Genomic DNA, 20,014 nt, shown 5'->3' with positions numbered 1-20,014 from the left:
CAAGCACTGCTATTTTCTTAGTACATTTTACTGTGCATGACACTCACAAAAGACTAAAAAAAGGAAGTCAGTACTTCAAAGGTAAATGTAAGAAAATAAAGGATTACCTCACAGACACTCTTTTGAAACTGTAGAGCTTTACAATTTTCTGGATTTGGAATATCAGGATAGAAGGTTTCTTTAATCCTTTAAATAAAGATGATTAAATACATTTAATAACTATAGGATTATCAGTTAGACAACGAGTTAGTAAGGTACCAGGTTTATTTTGATGTTTCATATGAATATGCTAATGAACACCTGAGATAAAAAGGGAAAATCATTTTCAGCGTGATCGGTCGCTAGAGCTTTCATACAATGCATTCAGAGGTTCCTATCTGAAAACTACAAACAGTGCTTCTATTTCTAGAACTATAATATCTTGTGTATCTTATGAAAACGGAAAGGAAAGAGTTAAGATGCTGACTGTGCTATCCAGTCAAAAGATACGGGCATCACTCATACGACCTGCAGACTGGACGCAGTACCACTAACTGCTTGAGAACATATTTGCATTTTCAGTCCTCCACTACTCAAAACAGACTTTTCCTGCACTATCAGAAAAAGGAAGGCTATCAATCTTAAGTAAAAACTAAACACAAAAGATCATACTTATTTAGTCTACCACTGTACCTCCCTTCACATGGGAGGGCCATTCACATTTGTTAAATAAATGACCAGACTCTCTAAATAGATCACCAGGACAAGTGAGAGCTGAATCCTTAAACTACATTCAACCCTGCATATAGCTACTGACATATTTATGCCTTTAAATATTTTTTTTAGTACAATGGCTACTACTTTAATTAGTAAATATGCTTTTGTGCATGCTCAGTCATGTCTAACTTTCTGTGACCTCATGGACTGCAGCCTGCCAGACCTCCCTGTTCATAGTAGGGAAAATTTACACTTTTCCTTTGTTAAGTTTATAAACCTGTAAATAATATGCCATGTTCTTGTCTAATACTATCTCCAACATTAATTCTGACCAATATAAATATTTATTACCTAGTTTCCACCAAAAAGGTGGACTTGTTATTTTGTTCAGTCGCAAGTTGTGTCAGACTCTCAACACATGAACTAATCAATCATGCCCTTAAGAACAAAACAGCGAGAGTAAATCATTACCATTCTCGTTTCCGATAGCAAAGGATACTTGTTACCACTCCAATAATGACAGCCACTGCCACTGGGATGAGAATGGCAATAATCAAACCCTCAGCTGAAAAGAGAACATTGCAGATGTTAAAATCATCATTTTAATATATGAACTCAATAAATTCATATCATAAGACATTTAAGTCAGTAGATTATTTGAATAAAAAACCCCAACTGCTCCAGAGAAACTGAAAAATTATTAAAACATAACCTTAAAAAGTACTGTAATGATTTTTATACTAACACATAAGTTCTTTAGAGCAGGGTTTCCCTACTTTGGCACTCCTAACATTTTAGGGTAGATATTTCTTTGACATGTGCTGGTGGGGAAGAGGCCGTTCCATGTACTGGAAGAAGATCAACAGCACCTTCAGCCTCTAACCACCAGATACCAGTAGCACAATAGAAACGGCACCACGCAATGCCACGTGTCCCTAGGAGGCAAAATCAGCCCCAGGTGAGAGCTATCTCCACATGGCCCTCCTTTATTTAAAGGCATGTATGACCTTCAAGCCAGGGCTAGAGAACAAGCCTGTGATCAATGAAAGTTCTTTGCTGTTGACCAACTAATCAAGTCCATCTCCTCTACTTTCCATCTCAAATTTGTAAGTGTTGTGCTTTACACTTTGTTAAGGCTGTTTCTTACATTCTTCCCTGGATATGTTAAAAATCTCAGAATGTATCGGGCAAAAAATTTTAAACCAGTTGACCATAAGTTCAACAGGAATTTAGAACTCTAAACTTCAAATATATCCTCAATCCCTTAATTTCTCAAGTATGCATTAGACAATAGGTTCAGATAACTGGTAAGAACAAATATGAAGTCATTTCAGGCCTTTCAACACTGCCCTCCACCTACTTTAAAAGTATAACAAAATGTGAAATTTAAAGAAGGGGGGTTTTCTATATAAACAAAAATCACTAGAAACCCAATGCATTTGAGTATGGACAGCAACTCAATCACAACATTTAACTCACAGTTTTCCTTTGTCACCACAAACATGCTCCTCTCTGGGCCCATTCCTCCACCTGTGTAGGCTCGCAAGACCAGGTGGTAACTTGTTTTACCTTGAAGATCAGCAATCCTCAGTGTCTTCTGGGATATGTCAGTAATATTCTTAACCTTTGTGTCAAAACGACCTGTTTTTCAAGTGAAGAAGATTATTACTGATCTCTATACTATTTTTAAAGACCTGGTTATTCAAACCTGTCACATATCATTTTTAAGTGAGTCTGAATGCTAGTCGCCTCCAGGGCCAAGGCCTGTAGTGCCAGTCAGCACCATGTTCACTTCCGCCTCCACCAGTTAGTAGCTGGGTTATCTGGATCTATTATTTGAACCACTCTGAACCTAAGTTTCTCTAACTGTGAAATCCCATATCATGACTCAGCTCTCAGAGCTGTTTCCAAGCTCTCAGAAATTTCCATGCACGTTCTCTAGAATAATGCCTGGTATACAGCAGGAAATCAATAAAAGTCTCTTTTCTTTCTGTTACTAAGAGCATGAAAACCCACTGCAACCCAAACCCATGGGGGCAGGGACGCTGTCGCTTGAGCTGACCATCTGTCTGTGAGTGAAGTGAGAAACTCAAGGGAGCGCGAGCACGAATCAATGGAGATCACTCCAAATTACTCAGGAAACCAAGGTCTCAAGTAAGACACCAGTGAGGACGCCTTGGAACTGTTTTAAAAGGAAATGAGAATTGTTTAAACTATTGTTTTTTAAAATTTTAACCAAAATAGTGCAGTTCAATAGCTTAAAAACTAAATTACACTATATGGCTAATAAAAAGCAGCAGTTTCCTGCCTGCATCTCCCTCCTCCCAACCAATCACTTCAAAATCAAGTTATCAGTTTCTGTGGGTATTCACTTCCATTTTTGAAATAAACTTAGATTGGTGGTGGTTTAGTCACTACCTCATGTCTGACTCTTGCAATCCCATGGACTATAGCCCATGAAACTCTCTGTCTCTGGGATTTCCCAGGCAAGAACACTGGAGTGGGTTGCCATTTCCTTCTCCAGGGAATCTTTCTGACCCAGGGATTGAACCTGGGTCTACTGTACTGCAAGGCAGTCTCCTGCATTGCAGGCATCTTCTTTACTGACTGAGCCACCAGGGAAACCTAAATTGGTAGTGCTTGACTTTTAAATTTTAGATGTTAGCTCTAACACACAACCACTACCCCTTCTCCCCTCAACCCCACATTACTGGCAGAAAAAACATAAAAAAATTTGGTAAATTCAGTGTTTATATTATCATGATTATATAAACATGAAGTATTGCTAGATATGATCATGTTTCCTTTCTTATTTTTCTGTTGTTTTAACTGCCTTTCTTCCTTATTTGTCTGATGTACCAGTTACTAATTCTTCCCACATCCTTCAATGAATATTCAACACAATTTTCCATGTGATCCAACACAACCAAGTCCCAGTGCTGTGCTTCCCCAGCCCCCGTCCGGTTTTCGTCAGTTGCTTCCCAGGGCGTCTTCTCTGGACTGAAAGCCTTCCAGGGGCCCTTGTCCCGGGACTCCCTGCCCCACTTATTTCCTTGTGTTGAGGCCCACTCTTCTAGTAGCTTTTGGAGAAGGGATAGCTGGGGGAAGTAATATGTGCAGCCTCACCTGTCTAAAAATGTCTTCTATTCTCACACAAGTAGTACAGATACTACCGTATCTGTAGATAAATTGGCTTGACTACAGTATTATTTTAGGTTGAAAACAATTTTTTACTCAGTATTTTAGCCGTAGTATCTTCTAGTATCTGGTATGCTGTTGAGAACTGCCATTCTTATTCCTGATCCGGGCACCGTAACTGCTTTTGTTTCTAGGACTTCTTCTTTATATATTAGGTGCTCTGAAAATTCACCATGACATATTCAGCATAGACCTATTTCTCTATTTTACTGGTGTATTTAATGGCACCTTTTACTGCATACACTGAGGTCTTTTGATTTTGGGAAATTTTCTTGGGCTATTTCTTTGGAAATTTCCTTCCCTCCATTCCACTCTTCTAACAGAACTCTTATAAAGGAGGACAGGGCAGGTCTTTGACTCAAGCTGCAACTTTCTTTTACCTCCAAGTCTCTTTTGCCTCTGTCTCATTTTCAGAAGAATTTCCCCATTTTCCCTTTAATATTTCCACTTCTATTTACTTCCTTAAAAATTTCCTCGATCACAGTTTTAATTCTGAGGAATTCATAACCATCTTCTGTTTGTTCCTTTTTATAACATCATGTCTTTTCAATAGTACCTCCATTATCCAAGAATAGTTTTGTTTTTTTATTTCTCTGCTTTCCCACATAACATTTGTTTCCTCTGATTTCTCCTGGTGTCTGTCTTGCAGGTTAGAAGCTTTCTCAATCATCTGGTTATCCCTGGCTATTCCTCATTTTTCAGAGTGAGCCACTAAAAGGCTCACTGGAAGCCTGGTGAACACAGGTGGGGTTTATTGGTGGGTGGGCTTCATGTCTGTTACTGATAGGAAATGACCAGCTGGGTTCCTGGCTTTTCATTGGGGTAACCCCCTGAATCTCAGCATGTTTTATGTTTTTTTCTCAGGAACCATTTAATCCTCTCACCTCTTGTCTGGGAAACATGCCTAGCTGAAGATATATTAACCTTGTGGAAAGGAGGAAGAAGGAAGGTCACACTGTCTGTTGTGGTCTCCCCTGCCTGGAGGCTCTCTGGTTCGGAATAAATCTGTTCTCATTCAGGGGAGAGGGCACTCATGGGAGCTACGTGACACTCTGTAGGACCTGGGGGTTCTAACTGATGCTTACACGCCTTCAGTCAACTCCCGCTGTTCAGCCCAGATTCATCCTAACCATTGGCCTCTGCTGCTGGCCCTTCAGGATAAACCAAACTACTTCTAACTGATGCCCACCCGACTGTCCACCTAGACTGTCCCACCATCCACTCCTCTAGTTCACTCAGCCCACTTCCATGTTCTAATGTTTCTATATCCTCTTTTTTGCCTCTCTGGTTCTCTGTCTTTATTGGCTTTATGGTTTTTTTTTTTCCCTCTGTTTTACTCTAATTTTAGGGACCAATCCACTCTAGAAGTCTACATGCTATAATTTTAACTGATTCAAGTGCAAAATTTCTGAGAACCTTGGGTTCAAGTGTAAAATTTCTGAGCTCCTGAGGGAAATTACACCAGACTCTGGTGTAATGTCTGGGCTTCCCTGGTGGCTCAGATGGTAAAGAATCACCTGCAATGCAGGAGACCCGGGTTCAATCCCTGGGTTGGGAAGATCCCCTGGAGAAGGGAATGCCAACCCACTCCAGTGTTCTTGCCTGGAGAATCCCATGGACAGAGGAGCCTAGTGGGCTACAGTCCATGGGGTCGCAAAGAGTTGGACATGACTGAGCACTTTTTTTTTTCTGGATATTTGCAGCATCTGATAGTTAGGGTTTGCCTCAACTCTGAAGGTTTAGGAAATGCAGAACTCCGTGATTTGGGGGAGGCACAAGGTTATGCAGCTGTTCTCCAGAGGTGACTAAACTAATGCCCAGGTGGGCAGCATGCCCTGTGGCATTGTTTGTTCTCTACTTGTCAGACAGTCATTAAATAGTTAAAACAGTTTCTTTCCAAGAAAAGGTCATTAAGGAAAACAAAAGCTCTCAAATTGAAGAGATGATACATGCTTGTGTTATTCAGTCATAAATAAGAAGCATCTGACTTTGAACAGAAATGTCATTGAGGGTTTAAAGCCAAAAGTCTGCATAAACATTTCTGTATTTGTAAATTTGAGGATTCTCAAAGGTCTCCTCTGTGCATACACTTACCAATTGTCAAGACTGACTCTAAGTTTTTAAGATATAACGGACACACACATGCTCTATCAAGCCAATTAAGTTTCCCAGCTCATTAAGGCCTTGTCTAACTGTGGGGATAGCTCTTTGTCAAATAAAAGGAGGCTCTGAAGCCATTCTTTAGGTTCCTGAGTTTTCGCCTCCATCAGCATAAATGCAGGAAGACTTTTTTTTCTTAAGGTAACCTTCATAAGATGCTTTGTTATGAATCATGCAGGATTAGTAGAGATGTTCTCAGTCCTGTGGGGATCACAATCAAAGGCCTCAGAATACATGATTTAAATGATTTCTTAAAGACCACATGCCATTTATCACATACTAAAATCTTGAAAAATCTCATATTCATCAAATGACTTCATTTTCACTTCCTTATTGTTCAGAGTTTCGAGACCAGTTGAAACTATTCAGTAGCATTTTCTTTTGCCTTTTTTTTCTTTTTTCTCCATTTTTTGTAATTAATATAGAACTTCTAAGAAACAGTATATACTTATTCTAGTAATTTACTCACCTGGTTCCAAACCCATTATCTTAGATGTGTCTCTCTCTCCTTTTTCAAAGTAAAATAAATATCCTCTTAAAAATCCTCTAAGCTCTTCCACAGGAATTTCTTCCCATTTCACTAATATAGAATCTGCAGATGTATCCTCAACAGTAAAATTTGGAGCAACAGCTGGAGCTGTAAAAGAAAAGAAGCCCACACTTAAAGAAGACTTTACTAATACAGAGCAAGACATTAAGGTTTAATGAGATTTCTAGCCTCAAAAATATCTGAGCCTGGAACTAGAACATTATTCTTTATTTAATCATAAACTTTCACATATATTATCATAGCACTTTTACTATGAATATACAAAGGTAGAACTTACAACTTTCAGGTATAAAACATATCTGGGGGGGTTTGCAAAACCTATGCAAAATCTTTAGGCAGCTACTCCAATAGACTATTTCTATTTCCCCTTTTTAGTGATAGTCTTAAATAAACAGTTTTTAAAATTTGTAAAAGCACATAGTAAGTCTTTCTGACATCAAATGAAGTAAGGATAAGTAATTATCAATAATTTTACAGTTATCATCTAACTTATTTTTCTTCCTTGAACTAATACACATCTCAATTCAATCTATTTTTAGAATTCAATCTTAAAATTGATGTCTACTTATAATTTCTCATGTTATCTTCAACTCTAAGAAAACTTACCCATTTAACTTACCCAATTCTTCTACATATCCAATTACAGAACGTAATAACTGATATCCTTGATTTCTGCACCCATACACCGAAAAATTATATCTTACACCTGGTCGAAACTGATCTACAGGATGAACACAATCAGTAAGCTTTCCTAAGTACATATGACTACGAATATCTATTTTAGAAATTTCAAACTGAAAATAACTCACTTTGAAATTCCCAAAGCTAATTTTACAAAGGTTACAGAAAATATATTTGCGTTTCCAAAACTAGTAAACATTCAGAGTGAAAACTGACTTGACAAAAATTAAATTCACATCTGTTGCAATGAAAAATTTAGTATTATAACATGACATCATCTTGAAGGGGAAAAAAATAGTAATCAAGGTTTTCATTTTGTTCCTTCAAATTAAGCAATGACAACTTCTTCCTAGATTTGGTCCTGGGTCAGTTTCTGAAACAGTCCCAGGTCTGTATCACACCTCTGAAAAGCCCTTCCCTAACTAGGGTTATTTGTGGGTTGGAAGAACCCATTGCTCTTCCCTTGTTCCAAGAAGCAGATACTAAAATTTCCACTCTACACGACACCTCAGGGTTAAAGGAAATGGGACTTGAGAGTCTATTCCTCTTTACAGCATCAGCATTTCGTGCTATTAACTCCACAAGACATAAAAGAAAAGCATTTTAACTTCGATCCAAGTTAATCACTTTCAAATGTCTCCTCAATACAATGCAAAGCGGGATGGATGTAACAGGACCCCTGGCCTGAAGCAGCTGGCAGGACAGATGTGAAGGGCTAATAATAAGATGCTATGCGGGGCCTCTGCATCGAAGGTCCTCCTTCTCACCCTACAGGTTTCAACCTCATCTTATATCCCAGATATTCCAGCTAAAGACACATTTCTCACCTCTCCGCATCATTCCACCCTGCCCCAGTCCATTCTGATCATTCTCAAGGCCAAAGTGAGAAAGGAGGGAAGAGGGGTCATAATTTATACAGAGCACACTACGGCTGTGTAAGGTTGGGCTATACTTTGCTGGTAAGGGATGACGTACTCGGCAAGGAAAAAGAAAGGCAACCATCGAGGCCTTGGCCAATTATGCACATGAAAGAATCTGGCTGTATTCCAAGTAGAACTGGAAAAAAAACCCTGAAGCTCCATGTAGGAATCCAATGCATGGGGCTCACCCTGACCATCTGACAGTGAACAAAGTAAATGAGCAGAGCGTGATTCCTGGGAGAGAAGGCTCAGCAGCTGCTTGCTCTCCTGAACTTCACTCACACGTGAGGGAGAACGGGCCCGGGGTGGGGGGTGGTGACGTCAGAAGCTTCACTGCCAAGAGGTTCCACAGTTCTCACAGGTAGAGGCACACTCACTCATGCCAGGGACTCAGAAGGAACAGTGACAGTGCAGAGAGGCTAGAGTTCCCAAAGACAAGGCTGGCTCAGCCTGCAGGTAACCGCACACCCTTCTTGGCTGCATCATCTTAGGCTTGCAGCTCCTGAGCAGCCCCCCGCCCCTCACTGCACCCCTGACCTCCATCAGGGGAAGTGGTATTGGGTGCAAGTCCTTTGTGCTCAGTAACCTGGCTTGTGGGCAAACATGGGCAAAAAGATGGCAAATGAGGTCATTATAATTATAAACAATGCAGTGCTGAACATTCTTAGATGTACATCTGTGCTGCTCTTGGATTTTCTTCCTTAGAATACATTCCTAGGCAAGTAACGACGAGATCAAAGTCTATGAACTGTTTCACACACATACTGCCACAAACTGCTTTCCAAAAAAGTTAAACCAATCCATGTCCAGCCCGGTGGTGAGGGGGAACAGTCACTGTACTGCAACCAGTCACTCCATGTGCTGCTCTTAAATAAAAGGGTTTTTTTCGTGGTTAGCCGCTGTAGTGTAACGGAAAGAGAAACATAATGGCGTACACATGAAACTTGCATGATGTTATTATAAACCAATGTCACCCCAATAAAAAGTAAATTTAAAAAATATCTTTAAAGAACTCTGAGAGACACCTACCAGATTCTATTACAGTTTCAGTGCTGTTTGGAGGGACTTTTTTCCAGTCCATGAGGCAGGGTCCAGACTGAGATGAGTTACACCACTTAATTACATAGTCGCAGGTCATGTTGGGGTCGTAATTCCAAGTGAGGAGGATCCTATTTCCCATTCCAAGAGCCTGCTCTATTTTGAGATCATCTTCAAGAAAGAAGGATTTTTACTAGTGTTAAAAATAATGTTTTAAGGTAAACCTCATGAAAATGAGCCAGTTATACAAATCATTTCATTGTACATACACTGCAAAATGGTGCTAAACTAGATAAACCTTTAGCCAAGTTTAGAAATGCTGCTCTATGGCAATTACTTGGTCATACAGATCAACTCTGCAGCTGGGAAAAAAACAAAACAAAAAAGAACCAAGGATCAGGTAGTGACATAGCTGGGCAGAGACATGAAGCTCAAGAGCCATGATGAATGGGGCAGAAGGAATGAGCAATGGAGGATCACGGCACAGCAGCACAGGGATGGGACGCCGGAGAAGAGCAGGCATGGGTGGCCAGAATCTCCTCTCTCATCATCCACTATGATGTGAGCTCCACGAGTGCAGACAGGGGCCTGTGCCTGCAGCTCCACTCGGCACAGACCACGCCAAGCAGGAGCACAACCCCACGCAGTGAGTGAATGAATGGGTGTGCCAGCCCCTCGCTTCCCTTCAAGGGAGACTGCTGTCCCATGGGTGGGTGGAAGGGATTCTGGAGACAGGACAGGGACGAAAGCTATGGGATGGGATGGCCAGTGTGGGCAGAGAGCAGTACGGATGCGTGAGGTGCAGAAGCTGACAGAGGGCGCTGGGGGCCATGGTGAGGTTTGATTTCACCACCTGCCAGATCTCAGCCTCAGCGATAGGGGAGGCCCAAGGTTGGGAGTAAGTAATTAGTGTGGGTTAGAACAGGGTGGCCAAGAGGGACATTTTCCAGAGAAACAGGGCAAAGAAGTAATTTCTCTAACTGATGCATATTTAAGGGCTCAGTAAAAAGCCATGGAAACGTTTTTTTTGAACAAAATTTGCATTCATAAGCAACTGCTACTGGATACAAGACAACAATTCGGCTTGGAATACAGAAGATTCTGGATACAACAGCTTCTTGGCTCAATGTGACTAAAAATCCACACTGTCAGCCTGTGTTGAGGCAGTAAGGCCTCCAACTGGGGAAATCCTCAAGGAACCATGATTTGTTCTGAGTTGCAGTAACTGTCTGAAAGCTGATGGCCAGACCATTGTTAGTTTGATAAATTACTACCTCCTGAGAGATACACCTCATGCGAAGAGTTGACTCATTGGAAGACTGTGATGCTGGGAGGGATTGGGGGCAGGAGAAGAAGGGGACGACAGAGGATGAGATGGCTGGATGGCATCACCAACTCAATGGACATGAGTTTGGGTGAACTCCGGGAGTTGGTGATGGACAGGGAGGCCTGGCGTGCTGCGATTCATGGGGTCGCAAAGAGTTGGACACGACTGAGCGACTGAACTGAACTGAACTGAGAGACACACAGAAATGGCAGGAATATAGCTTCTGAATTAAAAGATAACATAGGTATTGCCTGTTATTCTGAGAGCCATGAAATACCTAACCTAAACCGGCAGCTTATCTTGCCACGGGTGTTCATACGTCTTTCCCTTGTCTTGTTTTTGCCTCCACAGCACTGCCTGCAGACCTCTCCTCTCTCTCATGCACTGCCATCTGGGCTCTGGCTGCTGCTGTGTGTCTTGAAACATACCGTGTGTCCCTATTTCTTCCTCCTAAGTGTCCACAACTGAGTGGAACAAAGAAACAGTTATGTATCAAGCAGTCAGACACTGCCCAGTGCCCTCAAACAAGAACTGAAAAGGTACTGAGGACCCAAACTGGACCAGTTTTTCTTCCTTCAGGAGTGGGTGATCATAGAAAGGTGACCCCATACTAGGGTGGGATAGCAAGTTGGGGGGATCAGGGAATGACTCAGAAGAGGAGCTAACTGGGCGAGGGGGCAGGAGTGACCACTGAGAACTTGAGTTGTCAAGGCAGCTGAGGAAGAATGAACAGTCGCTGTTCAGTCGTTCAGTCATGTCCGACTCTCTTGACCCCATGGACTGCAGCACACCAGGCTTCCAGGTCCATCACCAACTCCGAGTTTACTCAAACTCATGTCCATTGAGTCAGTGTGTGATGCCATCCAACCATCTCATCTTCTGTCATCCCCTTCTCCCGCCTTCAATCGTTTCCAGCATCAGGGTCTTTTCAAATGAGTCAGTTCTTCACATCAGGTAGCCAAAGTATTGGAGTTTCAGCTTCAGCATCAGTCCTTCCAATGAATATTCAGGACTGATTTCCTTTAGGATGGACTGGTTGGATCTCCTTGCTGTCCAAGGGACTCTCAAGAGTCTTCTTCAACACCACAGTTCAAAAGCATCAATTCTTCGGTGCTTAGCTTTCTTTATAGTCCAACTCTCACATCCATACATGATTACTGGAAAAACCATAGCCTTGACTAGACAGACCTTTGTTGGCAAAGTAATGTCTTTGTTTTTTAATATGCTGTCTAGGTTGGTCATAGTTTTTCTTCCAAGGAGCAAGCATCTTTTAATTTCATGGCTGCAGTCACCATCTGCAGTGATTGTGGAGCCCCCAAAAATAAAGTCTGCCACTGTTTCCACTGTTTCTCCATCTGCCATGAAGTGATGGAACCAGAAGCCATTATCTTAGTTTTCTGAATGTTGAGTTTTAAGCCAGCTTTTAAACTCTCCTCTTTCACTCGCATCAAGAGGCTCTTTAGTTCTTTTTTGCTTTCTGTCATAAGGGTGGTGTTATCTGCATATCTGAAGTTATTGATATTTCTCCTGGCAATCTTGATTCCAGCTTGTGCTTCATCCAGCCCAGCATTTCTCATGATGTACTCTGCATATAAGTTAAATAAGCAGGGTGACAATATATAGCCTTGATGTACTCCTTTCCCAATCTGGAACCAGTCTGTTATTCCATGTCCAGTTCCAACTGTTGCTTCTTGACCTGCATACAGATTTCTCAGGAGGCAGGTCAGGTGGTCTGGTGTTCCTATCTCTTGAAGAATTCTCCAGTTTGTTGTGATCCACACAGTCAAAGGCTTTGGCATAGTCAATAAAGCAGAAGTAGATGTTTTTCTGGAACTCTCTTGCTTTTTCGATGACCCAGGGCATGTTGGCAATTTGATCTCTGGTTCCTCTGCCTTTTCTAAATCCAGCTTGAACATCTGGAAACTTATGGTTCACATACTGTTGAAGCCTGGCTTGGAGAAGTTTGAGCATTACTTTGCTAGTGTGTGAGATGACTGCAATTGTGCAGTAGTTTGAGCATTCTTTGGCATTGCCTTTCTCTGGGATTGGAATGAAAACTGACAGTCACTGTAACTCATCAAATTTAAAGGGGGCACTGAGGAATTTTAAAATTACATCAAAATTCTTTTCTAAAGCTTATACTGAAGATGAAATTTAGACTTTAAGAAGAATTTCTTATCAGTAAAGGATTCCTATTAATAAAGAACTGTCTTATCAATGAAGCTGTCATTTAAAATGAGTATTTCTTCCTAACTGTTTAAAAATAGCCTAGCTGACGTGTCAACTGTCATGGTCTTGGGAAGATGTGTGAAAGCAGTTCTGAATAAACTGTTAAAATATTTCTTCCTAAGAGTAGTATCTACCGCCATAACTCTACAACATTATGTGTTAAAGTAATTGGGTTTTATCCATCAGTGCAGATGCTTCCAGTCAATACTGAAGGCTACTGCCTCTCCACGAATATTTGACAGTAATCTGCCTGTTCCTCCTTACTCATTAGCAGCAGCAGAGGGTATGAGAAGAAAGCTGACATTATGAGAGCAAGCAACACCGTTAAAATGTTTCACCTTGGTTTCCTGTCCTTATATACTACTTCTACCTTAAGTACTCACCATTGGGAATTTCCATACTAGCTATTTTAGAAGGTGGTGATGAGCCGGCAGAATTTTTTGCCACCACACTGATGATGTAATCATTTTTATCAAGTTGTAATTCTGCCTTGTGTTGAGTATCAGGAATCTCAGAAAGGGATTTTGTTTCCTCATCTGACGAATATGATACATTATAAGAAAGTATTTTTCCATAAGCTTCATTAATGGGTAAAGGCTATTAAAAAAAGAAAAATAAATTTTGTTATAAAAATTGGCAAAGGTGATGTGACAAGGCAAGGCCACTGAGTCTAAACTGGATACTTCACTAATCCTAACAAAGTAACATTAGGAAACATGAATTATTAACAGTGCACAGCACAGATTTTAAATCCATTGAGATCTGGATACATCAGGGAAGCAGTGCTGAACAAAAACTACCCTTGCTGTAAGCAGTAGAGTACATAATATAAAAATTAAGTTAAAACAATATTTAGCTTCATATTTTTCAGAAGGAAACCAAAAGAAGATGAGAAGCAGTGCTCTACTTAAATAAAATATTAAAAGTATGGCATCATGTTTTTAAAATAGTTATTGTTTTTTCATTTTAAAGTAGTACTTGCTCATTACAGAAAATGTGGAAAATATTAAAAAGTTGGAAGAAAAATCTCCCATATTCCCATTTCTTAAATATTCTTACATTCTGGTATTTCCTTCAAGCTGTTTTTCTAGATGGAGACTTTTATTAAAATTGTTTCAATCATACTATACAATTGTCTGTTTTTTTTTCACTTTTCTACAATACACTCTTTTTTTGGATAATACAGTTATATATATTTCTAACAGCTTTATATTTCATATAGCATTTTTATTAGTTTACCTGAATATTTCTTAAAAAAGTACAATTTAAGTTGTTGCCATTTTTTTTTCACAATAAAATAAACCTTTTGGTGCCACAGTTTTTTCCCCAGTTAGAATTAATTCCTTAATCTGGGGTCCCAAATCTGGACTTACAGGAAAGGAAATAAACATTCAAATGTCTTTATTTATATATCTAAACTGCTTTTCCAAACAATCCCTCCAATTTATATAGGAGTGCATAGGACCCTCTGATCCAGCCACTAATACTCTGCTGAAGACACAGAGGTCCCGGACAGCTCTCTGATGGCCTGGTCCAGTGAACACGCTACCATCCCAAGAACTGTGGATTTCATTTGATACTGTCCATTCCTTCACCTATCACCCCCATTCCCTTGGTTTCTGCACACTATTTTCTTCTGGTCTTCCTGCCCTTCTAACCTTCCCAACCTCCTCTGCTGGATCCTCCTCCTCTGCTGGTTCTTCAGATGCCGCCACCACCCACCATTCCACACCTGGCTTCTTTGTACACTGTGTGCTGAGTGATCAATTTACATGCTACTCAAAGCTATGTCTTTAGCTCAGACCTCTCCGGAGCTCCAGAGCCTTACACCAAACTACTGCCTACTGAACTATATTCGATCATCCTAGTGGTCATGTTGTGTATAATCAACATGTCCAAAACAACTGAATTTTCCACCCAAATATGGCAGAACCATAAACTAGTCACTGAAGTTAGAATCTGAATTGCTTCAATATTTTTAATCCTTGGTTAAACATTCATCTAGTCTGAAAAATATCCTAAACTCTCTACATTGAAGTCATCTGTACAATCATTCGTATATTACTGCACAATCTGACAGACAACTGAGAGTAGCTAAGGGATTTTTCCAATTAAGAATAAGAGGGGATGCACAGTCATATACAGACGACCTCCAAGTGATGGAATGTGTACACGACATCCTCACAGACTTCAAAGATTCACTTTAATCAAAGCCATACTGATGTCAAGTTTTTGTAAAAGTTTACTTTAAATAACAAAATGCACTATTGAAAAGAATCTGGTTATAACTATTCCTATGAAATCTGATGTAGAAAACAACTGTTTGTGGTTTTGATTTTCATAAATCAGCAATGAGAACATTTGCTCCAGTAAGGTTTATGCTCTAGTAAAACATAATGCAATTCATACTTTAGCTAAAATTTTAGAAAACTTTGTAAAACTTTATAATTGCTATACTGTTAACACAATTTATTTAGGGGACAACAAATTATACTGACTGATAAGATATAAAAAATTGGTTTCCTATATAAAAAATTGGTTTCCTATTCACTGAAGACAAAATACAACATAAATACTTAGGATTCTAACTTGTGGTTTCTGGCTGCATTTCTGACTAAAGTGAGATAGATGGAATTCATGAAATCCTCGGTCCTTTATAAGTCTCATAAAATCAAACTGAAGAATGCCTAGACCTGAGACAGATCCTCGCTACAAAGACTGTGGTACGTCTGCAGTGATGAGGAATCCGGGAGTTTTAGAAGCCAGGCTACATTCTCTCTGTCAACTAAGCCAGTCTGGGAAATCCTGGCTCCCTAATAACCCAAGAACCATATGTAATTTAAGTAGTTTAGCATACTAAAGCTACTTAAATATTCAAGGAAAAATTAGACATTTACCTTCCAATATATTATTAGATTCTTTCCATCAGAACTCCACTCCCTCCAAATATCTGGTCCCTTTGAAGGAACTAGAAAAGAGATTTAAAAGTTAACATTTGAAGATGCATACTATGTCAGTTGATAAGATCAGTAATTGGGATGGCAGGGTTTAAAATTGAAATTCTCAATAAAAATGTGAAGCAGTTAGTGCTTCTAAGTCATTTTCCACTTAGAAAATGGAGCAATGGAAAAGCTGAGCTCTGAACATCTGCAAAGCACAAGGTCCCTTACAATGGGTTAAAATCACCCTCACATCCCTCAGACGGATTGGGGCTGCCTCTCCATCTCACATCCTGCTGCTGCTGCTGCTGCTAAGTCGCTTCAGTCGTGTCTGACTCTGTGCGACCCCATAGACGGCAGCCCACCAGGCTTCCCGTCCCTGGGATTCTCCAGACAAGAACACTGGAGTGGGTTGCCATATCCTTCTCCAATGCATGAAAGTGAAAAGTGAAAGTGAAGTTGCTCAGTCGTGTCTGACTCTTGGCGACCCCATGGACTGTAGCCTACCAGGCTCCTCCATCCATGGAATTTTCCAGGCAAGAGTACTGGAGTGGGGTGCCATTGCCTTCTCCGTCACATCCTCCAACCTCCCTTTATTCAAGCCGGCTCTGGCTACAGGTCAGCTTCCTGACTGTTCCTAAAACATGCAGAGGACACTTACTCTAGTCTTTCTGCACTTTCTGTGTTCTCTCTTCCTCTGACTAGAACTTTCCTCCTCTGAATTAACTATGTAGCTTCCTTCCCCACCTCCTTTGTATCTCAGATAAAGTGTTAGCTTATTAGTGAAGTCTTTCCCAGCTACCTTATTTAAAATTGCACCCCCTCTCCCCAACCACTTGGCCTTCATTCCCTAGACCTCTAGTTTTTATTTTTTTCCATGGCACTCATTGCCACCCAAAATACACTATTATATATGTAGTTTAAAAACTCATTTCTAATACTCTATCCTCTACACTCCATGGGCAGAGAGTGCTGTTTTATTCACTGCTATATTCCTAGTAACTAGATGATTCCTGACACATGGTGGATACTTATAAGTATTTCTTAAGTGAATTAAATGCCTTTATTCAATGAGGTGTAAATAAAGTGTTTTCTCTTGGCAAGAAGAGGTCATCAACTAAGGCAAAAGCTCCTGTGGTAACTAGTTTCCAAAAGGACCAATGATGCTGGTCACGGCCCCTGACATTCAGTGTGGTGGTCCCTCCTCCAGTGTATCAGGGTTGGCCTGTGCGGCCAGTAGGGTACAGTAGACGTGATGTATGTTCCTTCTGAGACTAGGACATAAAGACATTGTGGAAGCTGCCTTGTTTTCTCTTTGATCACTAAATCTGGGTGCTGCTGGCTGCCATGTGAGGACACTCCAGCAGCCCTACGGAGAGGCCCGCATGGTGGGGAATGCAGACCTCGTGCCAACAGCCATGTGAGTGAACCACCCTGAAAGCCAATCCTCCAGACCCAGTCAAGCCCGCAGCCCCCACTCACATCTTGATTGTAGCCTCCTAAGAAACTCTAAGTCGGAGCCACTCGGCTAAGCTGCTCCTGAATTTCCTATCCAAAGACACTGTGAGATAACAAATGCCTGCAGTTTTCAGCCACTGAGCTCTGGGTAACTTGTCACAGCAACAGATAACTAGTACACCCTCTCTCGGGACTCAAGCAGGATCCAAGTGCTTCTTGGATGCGTTGTAAAGATCCTCTCATCTCGCTCGTCTTCATGTGAAGAGGCAAAATCTGGGTTAATACCTAACAGTTTTTGTCTTACTGTTTCTCTGCTTATTGCTTCCCCCATGGTTCAAACAATAAAGAATCTGCCTGCCATGTCAGGGACCTGGGTTCAACCCCTGGGTCAGGAAGATCCCCTGGGGAAGGGAATGACAACCCACTCCAGTACTCCTGCCTGGGAATATGGACAGAGGAGGCTGGCCAGCTATAGTCCACGGGGTCGCAAAGACTTGGACATGACTGAGCGACTAACACACATTACATTTTTTGGAAGAAGTTTGATATTCCCTATATTATACAGTGCAAATAAATCTTTTCTATCTTTTATTGAATAATTTCTGAAAATTACACCTATTTCTAAAGTTTTGCTGTTTGTCTGAAAGTTGATATCTGGATTAATCAAGAATAGAATCTCATTCTGTCTTTAGACATTATCATACTCGGAAAACCAGTTACCTGATTTTATAGATATTTTGATTTGGGTGTACCACAGAAACTAAAGTTCAAGAACTTGTAGTCCTGACCATCCTTAGGCCTAAGTCACAATATTTTACCAAATTAGCTTTATTAATAATTGCTTTCAATAAAGAAACACTATAAATAGATTATTATAATTAAAATACCAGGAATAGGAGGAAAAAGTGTGAGAAAAACCACCCCATAATATTACTAAATTTCAAGTTTGGTTTCCTATGTATCATCCTAATAGTTATAATCATATTGTGGATAAGGTAGCTTAGCCGTTTCACATAACATAAGCCAAATATTTTTTCGTATTATCACGAAACTAAAACTCATCATTTAAAATCTTTGTATGGTATTTTACTAGTAGGTATTAAATAATTACACAATTTATCTAAACATTCTCCTACTTTTAGTCACTCTGGTGACATTTTCGTTAAAAAAAAAAAAAAAAGGTATAAAATTTCAGGATCCATAGTAATAATTAGCCATAAATCATTCTGTTAACTTACTGGCTTCTGTGGTTAAACACTGTTTTTCATTGCTCCATTTGCTCCATTTCCAGAAAGGGTCAGTAGAACAACGAATCCGAAAAGTATATATGGTATATGGATTTAACTTGTCCACAGTAGTAAGATAATTTGAACTTTCTACCCCCCTCATTGTGACATTCCACTATTAGAAAACAAACATATATATTACATATGTAATATCATGTGTATATGAATAAATATACATATATATATATTTTTTAGAAGAAAGCCTCCCAAATTTGCAACATAAATTGACTGAATGTCCTAAGACTTTACCTCTATAAAACCAAAGACAGTTCATCTACTATATTTTAATTCTTATATAAAATTCAAAATCAGTGAAATTATGTTCTGCAATAGCAAAAAAATTAAAGTATATTTTTAATCCAAATGTTGAATCTAAGTAATAATGGTCAATTAAATTATGCAGAGATGATGATATTCTATGGTTAATGGTGATGCAATATACCTTAATATAATTTAGTAATCTAAGATGACCTTGAGTATTAAATACATTATTCAGATATTTGGAAACTTATTGGAGGCAAGCATCATTTACGGCACTTAGAACCTCTAGTGCAGTGTTAAAACATGTAGAATATCCAATAAATATTTAAACCAAATAAAATTAAGATGAAGCAATATGAAACAAATTTGAGGATCTGCATGCCTCCGGAAAGTCTCTGAGTTCACAATTACTTATTGCAAAGGAACTTTCTGTGTTACATTCTGCAGTTTGACTGATTTTTTAGAAATTATCAGTACATTTCCAAATAACTATTTAAGCAGAATGTCATTTATTTTAGATCTACCCCAAATTACAAGATGGTGCAGCATAAAAGTCAACTTAAGTATTTAAAATGTATTAAAAAGTCATGTTTTGACTTATAATGACCAATTATAACTTGCTCCCATTGCTGCACTTAGCAGTTTTAAATACCACATCATCTCTCTGCTGCTGATTAGTCCATTAACTAAAACAAAGGCTACAGCAAAAACTACTCATTCATTCACAAATTTATTGAGTGCCAGTTACATGCCAGGGACTATACTAGATCTGACACATTCTGAGTAGCAGAAGTTATACTTATATTCTATAATACCTAGTACTACAATTGCTTTTAAGTGCTAAATGCAATACTGTTATGATATGTGTATGTATACACACACACATATATATATTTATAATGGCTCTTAGGAAACCTCTATAATAAGTAATCTGAGAGCTTATACATGTGAATTTACTTAATTCTTTCTGAAAACTACGTATTTTATCCAAAATAATGTCAAAGGAAGTTTAGAGGAGAATCTTACTCACCAATTCATGCTCTGAGTTAGTTTTATTAATTTCAATTTGACATAACAGTTTAATTTTTGTAAAGTTGCCCGGTAAATGCCAGGAAAGTATCACAGCTGTTGAATTAATATCCTTCACTTTGAGTGAAGTAGGAATACGGGGATGAACTGTAAATATAATTTTCAAAAATTACTTTAAAAGTTCTTTTCTAATATGACAAATGAGAGCCAAAGAAAACAAAAAACAGGAGGTGTGTTATTAG

General features: G+C 39.5%; 1 protein-coding gene across 10 annotated transcripts in view; it reads right to left on the bottom strand.

Moving 5' to 3' along the window:
* Nucleotides 1-20,014, bottom strand: part of LIFR (LIF receptor subunit alpha) — a 186,035-nt gene that overhangs the window by 7,572 nt on the left and 158,449 nt on the right. For all 10 annotated transcript variants that reach the window (XM_025270581.3, XM_025270583.3, XM_025270587.3 and 7 more), the window contains 10 exons: nt 19,774-19,919; nt 18,435-18,597; nt 15,697-15,767; nt 13,183-13,396; nt 9,235-9,414; nt 7,224-7,325; nt 6,524-6,691; nt 2,176-2,337; nt 1,168-1,261; nt 108-186 (listed from right to left, as the gene is read on the bottom strand). In XM_025270581.3, coding sequence (XP_025126366.3) covers nt 108-186; nt 1,168-1,261; nt 2,176-2,337; nt 6,524-6,691; nt 7,224-7,325; nt 9,235-9,414; nt 13,183-13,396; nt 15,697-15,767; nt 18,435-18,597; nt 19,774-19,919 — 1,379 coding nt within the window. The remainder of the gene's footprint in view (nt 1-107; nt 187-1,167; nt 1,262-2,175; nt 2,338-6,523; nt 6,692-7,223; nt 7,326-9,234; nt 9,415-13,182; nt 13,397-15,696; nt 15,768-18,434; nt 18,598-19,773; nt 19,920-20,014) is intronic.

This window comes from Bubalus bubalis, chromosome 19 (assembly GCF_019923935.1).
Source record: "Bubalus bubalis isolate 160015118507 breed Murrah chromosome 19, NDDB_SH_1, whole genome shotgun sequence".
In the NCBI taxonomy this organism is placed as follows: Eukaryota; Metazoa; Chordata; class Mammalia; order Artiodactyla; family Bovidae; genus Bubalus; species Bubalus bubalis.
The sequence above is the reverse complement of the archived record's forward strand: the minus strand, read 5'-3'. Positions and strand labels throughout refer to the sequence as shown.